The following is a 12,356-nucleotide window of genomic DNA, read 5'->3' on the forward strand; positions in this document are numbered from 1 at the left end:
CTGGTACCACCACGGTGCCACTAGCTGTTCCTTCTTCGTTGGACTATACCATATTTAAGTTAGAAATGTGATTAGAAGTCATAAACCCGGCCTGGAGTGATGACAAATCAAATCTTGTTTCAAGAGACTTACAAGTTAGCCTACAGGATACTGTGGTGTACGTGTACTCGTGATCTTCATTTTTCATGTTAATTATCATTGTTATAGTATTACAATGTTTACCAGGTATTATTTAGATAACATACATTTTAGGGGTCTCTAGTGCCAAAAATCCAAAAGGATTTTTAAAAAGGGAAACACTGTAAATCGAACGAACAATGTGACTAGATATAACGCGTCATTTAGAGAGTAAATAGGAAGAGGTCAGATGCAGGTCAAATAGTATTGCATGAACCGATGAACCGAAGACGTGAACTTTGAACAACTATACGCAGCGAACAAAATTTTTATCTTCAGAAAACAGGTGAGACAAAGGGAGATCTTCTACAGTGTACTTTGCACTCTTTCAGAAACTCACACGACAATTTAGCAGTCAGTGCAGTGTTAGCATTGTTTACGTTCTTCGGTTTACGAAGGCCACGTAAGTATTAACATGAATGATGAACGCGGAACTTGGTTCCATTTTAAAACAAAACTACGCTATTACACCATAAATGACAGTAAAAACACGAGCAAATGAAGCTGAACTTTCTTTTCAAGTTCTCGTTCTACACGGATTAAGAAAGTGCGCGCCAAAATTGTGTCGAAGGAGCTCCGGAGCCCGGGCTTCGTAGCTTTGCTTGTACAATTTAGATTGAGAAACGGCTCATGGTGCATCGATATCACCCATACATGGTGTTCCATGCATCATGCAACTTATGGACACAATCACTCGTTTGTCAATATTACATGTCCTCCACCAAGCTGTAGTGCATTTTGTAATCTCATTGGTAAGAATCCAAGTTGGTTTTACAATGTATGACTTCGGTGACAGAAATCTAAAATGACAAACATAAATTCCTTATGAAAACAATATAAATTATGGTCACTGTCAGTGGCTGTCTCACTGTAGTGTAGTGAAATACAACAAACAATAATGTCAGAATCAGAATCAATGTTGTAGGAACCAATACTGGTAAATAATAAACTGAATAGGAGGGTGAAATAATTAGTCGTTCTGCATGGTTGCCTTGAAGGCACCCACCGATCCATATGTGACCAATTATTGTCTAGTTTGTTCCAGTCTATGATTGTTCTTGGGAAAACTGAGTTCCTGTAAATTTCTGTATTTGAGTGTAGTATTTGAAAGCAGCTAGAGTTGTTTGTCATGTACTTTTCCACGGGGTTCCACGGTTGCTATGTTGGTAGTCAGCAAAGTTACTAGGTTTGATTGTCCGTTTTGGTCTTTGTGATATGAGGTATGTGTCATGATGTATCTATAGCTGGTATGAGGCCTCGAGCAACTTTAAACAAGAATGTGAGACGAAGTTCTCTTCTTCTTTCCTGAAGTGGTCAGATGTCATTTTCTTTGAATATTTTATTGATAATGTAGTTCAATAGGTACCTGTTCTATGCTGTGTAGTGTATAGAGAGTAGAGGGGAAATCTCCTTCACAGGCTATGGGCTTACAGAATTATATGCTTCCAACATGATTTACAGCACAGCCATGTTTACAATATAAGTTAGCTGAAACTACACCCTCGGGTCATGTGTCTGTCCAGAACAATTTCCAACTCAGATTGCAAGTAATGAATACAGAATTGTGACATTCTGTTCAATCATAGACAGTGGAGGGGAGATGTAAACTTTGAAACTAACATTAGAGTAGCACTAGCTGAGTTTATAAAGCCTCAGTTTTCGTTTTAATACATGTAGATGATTCTTGTATCATGTTTTTGTTGATGCATACCTTTAAGTTCATGGCATTAATAATCATCATATGTGTTATCACAGATGAAGGCACAAAAGGCCTAGAATCCAGGTGATTAAGGATTTTGATTTTTGATTTCCCCTCTCAAAATTCAAAATCCCCAGTCACCTTGATGCTCAGCTGAAGGTTTCCGTAATATATCAAACATTTGTGTCATCAAATTATGCCAGAATACCAGGTTTACAGGTAAAACATTGAGGGATCACCGAATGACTGTGCATATCATGCACATTTTATGATCCCCAAGAACCATTTAGATAGATAGGAAACAGGCTTCTCACAGACCACTCATTACAAGTACATATAAACAACACCACATTCCTGCCGACAAACAGGCACTGTGTGTGCACACACATATCACTTGTAACTTTGAATCAATGCACTTGTATGAGTCAAAATCTGAGCCTGTAGTGCAATAACTTTCAATAGCTTGTTTGTTTCAAGGACGTTGTGTGTGTGTGTCTGTGTATCAGTAGGGGTTGGATGATGTTGTTTATATTTGTATTGAGTGATCTGTGGCAAGCCAGTTTCTTGTCTATAGATGTAAATTAAGCCCATTTACATGTTATCCAATCATTTCAATTCACATGTGAATGTGTTTATAATGTTCAACAATTTTAATACAAGACACTGCAAAAACAATGTGCAAGACATGAAACAAAACAGCAATTTTGCTACCTATTTGAATCTCAAAACCTGTCTTGTTTCAGTTGTACCATGTGACATTTGAAAAACAATAATACCTTAGAACAAACCTAAATTATGATATAGAATGTAAATGAAAATTATATAGTGTGTTTAAAAATCACTGTTCAAAAGAACCATGTGATACAAGAACCAGCTGTTAATAGGATTACTGATTATCACACAATCTATTTAATTCCATTGGTGTACAGGTCAGTAATATAACCACATCAATCATTTCAATATATGATATATTCTCAGACAATATACTATTTTGAGATTATTTACGTTGCAGTTCAATTGAAGATGAGTACTCTAAAGTATGTAACATTGTCTTTCTTTGTTCTTCAATTCTTTCTCTTATTTCAGCTAGTATATATATAGTGTAAATCCACTTGTATATCCAGTGTTTTCTACTGGATGCACTATTGGACATACATGTTGCTTGCATGTATACACACATACACACACACACACACACACACACACACACACACACACACACACACACAGACAGACACAGACTCACACATACATACATACATACATACATACATACATACATACATACATACATACATACATACATACATACATACATACATACATACAAACATACATACATACATACATACAGACAGACAGACAGACAGACAGACAGACACAGACAGACATACATACATACACACACACACACGCATGCTCACACACAATAATTAACAATACATGTACGTTAAAGTTGTCAGGATATTGGTACAACTCACATATGAAACTATATCAAAATATTTACTCAGTGAAAAACATGTATTAGGAACTGATGTAAGCTGGAATGATAATGTAGCTTTAATTTTAGTGCAAGTTAGTAAATACTGGTGAAAATTTTAATATGCAGGGTTGCTTTAGGAAAATATTAGTACTGTATCATGTGGTTCTTTTGAAACAATGTTAATATGAACAACATTACTGGTAACATCTTGTTCATAAAGTGAATAATACATGTAATAATGAGTATATGTAGGTTTGAATTGGAAGTGGTTGTCTATGTACATTTGTGCTATTCACTGATTTAAAACTGTCCAGTCAATTTAATGTTTACAATATTGAAAGTGTCTCCATATAACAATAATAATATTTATAATTGATTGTCAACAAAATAAAAGCAATATTTGATCAAATGTGCTTCAACAAATACAATATATCAAAATTCTCAGTGTCTGGTATAGAATTTTCCCACCTAGGTGCATCATAAAAATAGCAATCATTAATTCTTTGACACCAAGACTTGCTCTCCATGAGCTATGTATGCATTACTGTTGGCACTCAAGAATAAGTCGACCCTATTGTTTTATTTTGACTCTCTTCCGTAGTGAAATACTACTGCAGTTACTGAGAATTAAATTGTCAAACCTTTTGTTTGTACTTTTTACACATGGACATCAATAATACCATCAATGACAAGTAGACAAGAGACTCAGTTGATTTGAAGGATTAATAGGGAACTTGCAATCCAGACTGAGCATGCTCAGATTGAAAGGACTATGTGATTATCTGTGGTTATTGTAATACCTAATCTCGAGCTACTGATAAAATAAACTTCCCACACTGGTCAGGGTGACTATGAATTGATTATTTGTGGTTACAAACTATGTAACAATATTGTTTACATTACTAATTGGTAGGTATTTATTATCACATTTCCCATAATGCAACATTCAACATGGCAGATTTGCAAGTTCCCTATTGAACTGTTTGTAGTAAAAAGCCTGATCTAAAAAGTCAGGTGTATTTCGCAACGAGTAGAAATTATTGACAAACAGTGAAAAGTTACTATTATCATAGACTGAAATATATTCATTGTTTTGTACGTTCCCTGTAAGTTACCCATTCATAAAAACTGGTGTTCAGCTTAACAGACAGACAACAATGACGAATCTTCAGCCTAAGCTAAGTAGGCTTCAGATTAAAACTACATACTACATTCAAAAACTATTTTGTGTAGATCCATTGTGATAATCAAACTGTCTTTGTTCTTAAAGTTCCAGACAGAACCCAGGCTTCATGAATGTGAGTGTGAACAAACCTGTTATAGCAGGCGTTCTGATTGCAGTTGTTGCAGGCTATTTTATTTGGACTAATTTGTTGTTTCCTCGACAACCTGTACAAGCTAAGATGGCGACTAAAACTGGTGGTGAATCAGAAAGCTGGATGACAAGATCCCTAGATCCCATCCCAGCAGACATGAAAACAGATAAGAATAAACCAGATGCCGAAATCAAAGTCGTAGAAAAGAAAGCAATTATTCCGGGCTCCAAGGGTGAGATGTATTATCAGGAGTGTATTGATGGAGCTCAGAGTACTAAAATACTAGGAAGTGTTCTTTTACTTCATGGGATGAAGTTTGCTTCCAAAACTTGGGTTGACCTTGGTACTGTACAGCAGTTGGCTAAGTTTGGATACAGAGTGATAGCAGTGGATTTACCTGGAGGTCAGTAAATAGTCTACATGCATTAAAAAGATATGACACTATATGTTTGTACATACATGTACCTGCTATGAAACTATTTGCCACTATAGTGTACATGTGTAAAAAATCTTGGAGTCACACTTAATTGCAATCTCAATATGGCCGAGCATGTGCAACGCACATGCAAGGCCGCCTACATTCAACTGAGACAAATCAGCTCTATTCGTCACTTTCTCACTTCTAGTGCCACTCAAACACTTGTCTCCACACTCATCCTGTCTCGCTTAGACTATTGTAATGCTCTTCTCTCTGGTTGTCCTAAACACCTCACTGACAGACTACAGCATGTACAAAATGCTGCAGCTCGGCTTGTCTGCAAAGCTAAAAAGTTCGATCATGTACAACCTCTTCTTAGAAAACTTCATTGGCTGCCTATCACTTCACTATTCAATACAAAATTTCATCCATTTGTTTCAAGTCAGTTGTAGGTATTGGCCCACAATATCTCATGGATCTTCTACATCAATACATTCCTCAAAGACCACTTCGCTCATCTTCTGATTCTCATCTTCTCTGTGTTCCAAGGGTGTCAACCAAAACATTTGGTGAAAGATCCTTCTCTTGCATTGGCCCTACTTCATGGAACCACCTCCCTTTTGATCTCTGCCATTCCAAATCTTTGTCAACCTTCAGACATTCTCTCAAAACTCACCTCTTCAACTGCTAACTGTTTTTCTTTCTCATTTTATTTAATACACATTACCTTGAATTCACATTTCCATTAACTATTTCTGTATCCACTCTTCCTCTGCGCTTCGAGCTCTTCAGAGATGAGGCGCATTGCAAATCATCTTATTATTATTATGTGCCCGTTATTTAATTTTATGACCTTTATGACAAAATGGCAGCCATAATGTCCTAAAAATACACATTTTGTCTCCTACCTCCAAAAGTTTGATACACACAGACACCACATCAACTTCAAGTGTCTACCCCACGTTATGCATAGCTTCTATAATAACACCTTGACCTTTTGTGACCCTGATCAACATTTTCAGGGTCAAATAGCCAATATTTGTCTTTTCCCATAATTCAAGAGGTTGAATACACAGAGACTCCATTCAAGTATCTTCAACTGTTATGACACAGGCAAGCTTTCTTTTTAAATGTATACCCTGACCTTTGACTTTACCTACATCCTCAAGGTCAAATAGGAAATGCCTCAAAAAAATTATGAAATTCTCAATATATAGAAACACCATTCATAAATGTAACATATTCATAATTTTAAATTGATTTTAAAGTTTTATTGGATAATCTCATTCTGTGTATACTACTGGTGTTCAGAAGACTTTAATAGTGACAATCCTGGTCATTATGATAAATTTATGAATTTGATTTGTTTTTGTTCAGGTATTTCCTATTTTTTGTTATTTCAGGCTTTGATATTTCCAAGTCTAAAGATGTCAAAATAGAGGTCTCAAACGAACAGTTCATACAGAATTTGGTGAAAGAGTTAAAGTTGGAGCACTCAGTCATTGTATCGCCATCACTGAGTGGACAATTTGCTATACCTCTCCTGGTATCACATCCTGAGGTTTTCCGTGGTTTTGTACCTGTCGCACCAGTTGGTACAGAGAAATATAAGGCAGCAGACTATCAGAAAATCCAGGTTGGCCTACACTAATACTTCTTTTTGTTAAAGGGAAGGTCCAATCAAATGACATTGCAATTTCTTTTGATAAAATAAATATGTGACAAGTGATTTATACCATTTTTTGAACTCAATTATCTTTGGTATAGCTTAAAAATCGTACGAAATAACAAGGTCATGTATGTCACCATTTTGTCCTTAAATACAGAGCAAGCCAGTGTTCACTTTGAGAATTTGTGATGTCATGTCATCCTATCACTGAGGGAAAAGTATTCCATGTATGAAGCCAGTAAATGTTACCAGTTTACCTGTAATTTTTTTGAAAACCATGCATAGACCGATTGTATGCTCTGCTTTCCTTGGTACTGAGAGTCAATTGTTACATTTTGATACATGTACATCTATATCAACGTAAAACAAGACAACACTATAAATGTGAACACAAGTCGCGATCGTGCTTTGAAAGAAGATGGCAAAACCACTATGTGTCACTGTGCGGATGGTAATGAACCCAATCAAAAGAAAATAAAATAAAGCAAGTACAAAGTTTTCAAGAGGGATAGTTATCCGACAAAACTTTCTGCTACGACAAATTTGTGGTCTTCTTTCGCTAAGATTTGGAAAGATCATAGAATGTACTGTGATGACACACAATATGTTTGAACTATAAACAAAGGGAACTTTCTAAAGGGGAATGTAGCGTTCGATACTGATGTAGCCATGGAAAATCTGACTTCTGTATTTTTTCTAAAAGAAGCAAATCATAGCCATAGCGACTTTGAAAACCACAGATCTTGGAGTACTTGTACATGTAAAACTGGACCTTTTCAAGACTTCGTCATGGCCCACACCCATCCATGAACAGTGGACTTGCCCACAGTGTTGTTAGTATTATATTACATTGCGTTGTTTTCTTGGGAAGCCCTACTCCATACTCACCTGATCGCTGTAAGTTCAATGGGTACAAAAATATTGGATCATTTGCGTTTCGACTAGAATGCAATAATCAGGAATTAAAATGTAGCATTTTTAGCACAACTGAACTTGTTCAGTAGTGCTATAGGGATCGCCCGGCGTCTGTCTGTCTGTGTGTGTGTGTGTGTGTGTGGATGTGTGTGTGTGTGTAAACAACTTAAAGTCAAAAACTGCTGAACCGATTGCCATGATATTTGGTGGGTCCATTACCTTGGGTGTCTAGTTGGGAAATTGTTCAAATCAAAATGATCGCATCACAGGTCTGTGATTTGGGTAAAAAAATGTGATTTTTGGTCAAAAAACTTAAACTCAGAAACTACTGGGCAGATTGGTGCGAAATTTGGTGGGAACATTCTGAAGGGGGTGTAAAGTAAGATTTGTTCATGACATGATGATTCCATCAGTGATATGCAAATTAGGGCTAAAAATGTGTCTTTTGGGTTAAAAATCTATAATTCCAAAAGTACTGAGCAGATGGGGCTGAAATTTAATGAGAATGTATCTAGGGATGTATGGATGAAGAGATATTAAGCATACAGTGAGTCCATGAGTGATATGCAAATTAGGTGTAAAAATGTTCATTTTTGGTCAAAAACTTATATCTCAAAAACTATTTGGTCACTGAGTCTGAAACTTGGTGAGATGTTTCTGAAAGTGTTATTCTGCAGATTTTCATCAAAACATTTTGACAAAATTGGCCCTAGCAACCATGACCACGCCCTTAGCAACGACCAAATGGCAGTATATTTTGGTCAAATGACAACATCATCTGGTAGGCAAATGAGTAAACATTCAAAAAATGTATGTAAATACCCTAGCAACCATGACCACGCCCATAGCAACAGCGAAATGGTCGTGTATTTCACAAAGATAACAACAGGGATTAATAGACAATTGAATAAACATTCAAAATATGTATGTAAATTTGCCTAGCAACAAGACCACGCCCATAGCAACAGCCAAATGATCACATATATTGCAAAGATAACCAGGATTAATAGACAATTTAATAAACATTCAAAAGATATATGTAAATATGCCTAGCAACAAGACCACGCCCATAGCAACAGCCAAATAATCACGAAATGTATGCAAATATATCTAACAACATGACCACGCCCATAGCAACAGCCAAATGATAGCATGTATCGTAAAGATAGCAACATGGTTGGATAGGCAACTGGGTAGCCATTCAACAAATGGCCACTTATTGTTACCATATGGATAAACATTTTTAGAAACTGTACAGTTGTGCTACAACGCCATTGGCGGTATTTTTTTATTTCAGTGTCACACTGACATTTTATTTAGTGTCGCCTGAGTAGTGTTGGTCAACAACATGAGGCGGTATGTGTTTACATGTAAACGATCTTTGATCGTGTGGCGTCATGATGGGTGAATGGTTAGTGTGACCGGCTTGGAATCTACAGGTTGCAGGTTCGAGCCCTGTTGCTGTCTACTGTTTGTTTCTGAGTGGCTAAAGTCCTTGGGCAAGATTTGAACCATGACTGTGCCTCAGTCAACCCAGCTGTATAATTGGGGACCTGGTAGGATGTAGGTTGCAATGTGAAGGCTTTAATCCTATGCGCTGAAATGGCTGCAATGGATTGTATGCTCCCCGGGGAGTTGAGGAAGACTAAAGGGTCGTTGTGCTGTTCTGATCCGAATCAGAGGTAATAATTGTAAAGCGCTTTGAGCACGGCGTAGGAAAGTGCTATATAAGAACCCAACATTATTATTATTATTATCTCTGTTGGCCTCAATTTCACACATTGGAGTTCAGGTGCCGACATTGCAAGTTGTCCATTACATTGGAGTTCAGGTGCCGACATTGCAAGTCGTCCATTACATTTGATAATTTAAATTAAAGCTGCATCTTTGAAGAAATGTTGCAATTTGTGTAAGACACTCTTGTGCATGGTTTGTCAATGATGAACAGCTACTACACACACCTAGATCTAGATGCCAGTAGATGTTTAGGCTGACGTGATGTCACAAGCATGGAGTTTTCCCAGCATCCTTTGTGGCAAAAGTTCCCAAAATGGCGACACACAGTGAGGCTCAACATAGCAGAATTTTGACATTTCAAAGACACACAACTTTAATATGTTTCATTTTATTTCTAAAATCCACATACATATCAGTTAAAACACTAAAAGTTGAGCTATCTAAAAGTTAATGTATTTGATTGGACCTTCCCTTTAATTGTCTCGTCTCATGAAATATACAGTTCAATGCAGATTACTGTTCACTCGTTCAGTTGGGTAAAATCACACAGAAACCAATAAGAAACTGGACATGCTACACTTGAAGATAGAAAGATTGAATCAATACAGTTTCTTGCTACATTTTGTCTAAATGAACAAACTACTGGGAACATATGCCACCATGTAGACATCAAAGGATAGGCACTCACATGGCTGCATTAGTTACAGTATATGTTTAAATAGTTTATTTCATTTAGACTGAATGTAGCCAGAAATTGTGATCTTGTAGAATGTGCAATTTCTTGATGGTTTCTGGGTGGTTATAGCAATCAGAGTGAGTGAACTGTAACCTGCAATGTGCTGTATAAGTGTATTGGCATTTATTGCAAGTGTAACTCAAGAAGGTGTTGTTCCAGCCAATGGCTCCAAAACAGTGACTATTATTAATAGTCAATTGTGCTCATTTTCCAGGGGTTGGAAGAATTTTTCCAGGGTTTTCTGGGTGGGGAAGGGGGGGGGGGGTTGAAATTCCAGGGTCTGGGTTGTATGTGAGCTGCATAATGCTTATGGGACCCAGAATGTCATTGTTTTTTATTATGAATTTTTCACAGGTTCCAACTTTGATTGTTTATGGCGAGAAGGATACAAGCCTTGGTCGGACGTCACTGGCAAATCTCAGGAATTTGCCCAATCACAGAGTGGTAATGCTTGAAGATGCTAATCATCCAGCATACTTGGATCAGCCTGACAAGTGGCATCAATCCTTGTATAATTTCCTTAAATATATTCCCAAGTAAAATCCAAAGAATATAGATAGTTGTTGGGGTTTTGTGAAGTACCGCATTTCTTCAACACGCATGCATGCATGCATGCATGCAGTCATACACACACACACACACACACACATATCACACACACACACACATACACACACACACACACACACACACACACACACATGCACACATGCACACACACGTCTGACAAACTCACACATATCAACAAACACATGCATCCACACTACCTCCCACATACACACACACATCCCAACATTTGCAGAAATATCAACAAACACATACATACACACACACACATCCTAACACTTGCACATAGATATCAACAAATTTACTTAGTATGGAACTACTACAAATGCATTTTGGTTTCAAAGTTGATCTTCTAAAAACCTGTAATGGTCTAAAATAGTCTAAAATGTGGTATGGGGTTGGCAGTACTGGCCACCCACCCCTACCAGAGCTGGCCATTAGTACCGCTCCAGGACACACACACACACGCACGCACACACACACACACACACACACACACACACACACACACACACACACACACACACACGCGCACACACACACACACACACACACACACACACACACACACACACACACACACACCTCTGACATGCTCACTAGTGCATTGAAGCATATCACATTATGTTTCAAGTTAAGTTAAAATGCAGTAAAGAATAAAAAGAGTACTTTTATATGTATTCAATCAACTATTTTGTTATAACAGTACAATCTGGGTATTCTTGATTGTGGGACATGTATTTCAATTTGTCGAATATTTGTTCCTCCCTTTTGGTTCTGTGTAAAGATATAGGCAACTACCTGACCTTCACATCATATCACTTTACGGTCTAGATTATCAGAACATGTGATTATTTTTCAAATACTATGGCAAACTGTTTGTAATTCTCTTTACAAATTAATGTATCACAAACACCTTGGATTGGTATCAGTGAAATATGGAATTTTACAGTCTGCTTACAGAGAAAGGAGTGAATTACTATTCAGAAATATTATATTTTTAAGGGATCTTTTTTTAAACATACAACAGTAGCAACTAAGCAAACAAGGTAAAAAGATGATTGAGTAGCAGTTTAGTAGCAGTTTAGTAGCAGTTTAGCAGCAGTTTAGTAGCAGTTTGACTGATAGAGTAGTTTCACTGCTCCAAGACACAGTTTAGTGAAATTATCATCAGACTTAGCTCAAGTCAGGTTTGATTTTTAGTGAAAGACAATCAGCAGTCAAAAGTATGGCAGAAATACTATCCAGTTCAAATATAAGATTTCCTGAGAACATTGAGAAAGTCAATTTCAGCAACGCAAGCTAAAAACAAAAATATAACTGAACACATACCTGGTTATCAGTGTTTTGTTGTTTGTGAAAATTGTTCCTTCGTGTAATTTATGAAGAAATGTCTAAATATGAACTTTTTTATCTGTCTAATTTGCTAAGATTGTAAAACATGAAGTAGACTGTCGACAGTCGCTCGCGCCTTTTTTTCCTACGTCTTATCTAAACTCCGATCCAGTGCATCACTACTATAATCGCATACTGATATCGAGGGCCAAAGGCCCAAGCTGGAGCATTGCGTCGGATCGGAGCGCTGCAACGACTTAAGTTTAGATAAAACGTAGGGAAAAAAGGCACAAGCGACTGTCGA

At 37.1% G+C, this 12,356-nt stretch overlaps 1 protein-coding gene across 3 annotated transcripts; it reads left to right on the forward strand.

The window, feature by feature from the left end:
* Positions 1–356: 356 nt before the first annotated feature.
* Positions 357–10,793, forward strand: LOC144441113 (putative protein-lysine deacylase ABHD14B). 3 transcript variants are annotated; one of them, XM_078130654.1, is made up of 4 exons: positions 357–463; positions 4,630–5,078; positions 6,497–6,729; positions 10,505–10,793. In XM_078130654.1, the coding sequence occupies exons 2-4, from the start codon at positions 4,652–4,654 to the stop codon at positions 10,688–10,690; spliced, it is 846 nt and encodes a 281-aa protein (XP_077986780.1). In that variant the 5' UTR covers positions 357–463; positions 4,630–4,651; the 3' UTR covers positions 10,691–10,793. The 3 variants fall into 3 exon arrangements, with proteins under 3 accessions (XP_077986780.1, XP_077986788.1, XP_077986772.1); XM_078130662.1 differs by lacking the exon at positions 357–463 and adding an exon at positions 895–929; XM_078130646.1 differs by lacking the exon at positions 357–463 and adding an exon at positions 1,279–1,397.
* The last annotated feature ends 1,563 nt before the right edge of the window (positions 10,794–12,356 follow it).

Source organism: Glandiceps talaboti, chromosome 1 (assembly GCF_964340395.1).
Source record: "Glandiceps talaboti chromosome 1, keGlaTala1.1, whole genome shotgun sequence".
Classification (NCBI taxonomy): domain Eukaryota; kingdom Metazoa; phylum Hemichordata; class Enteropneusta; family Spengelidae; genus Glandiceps; species Glandiceps talaboti.

Coding starts and splice junctions, on each gene's coding strand:
- LOC144441113 (XM_078130646.1), top strand. Junction 5,079..6,496: donor AGCAGTGGATTTACCTGGAG/GTCAGTAAATAG, acceptor TTGTTATTTCAG/GCTTTGATATTTCCAAGTCT. Junction 6,730..10,504: donor CAGACTATCAGAAAATCCAG/GTTGGCCTACAC, acceptor AATTTTTCACAG/GTTCCAACTTTGATTGTTTA.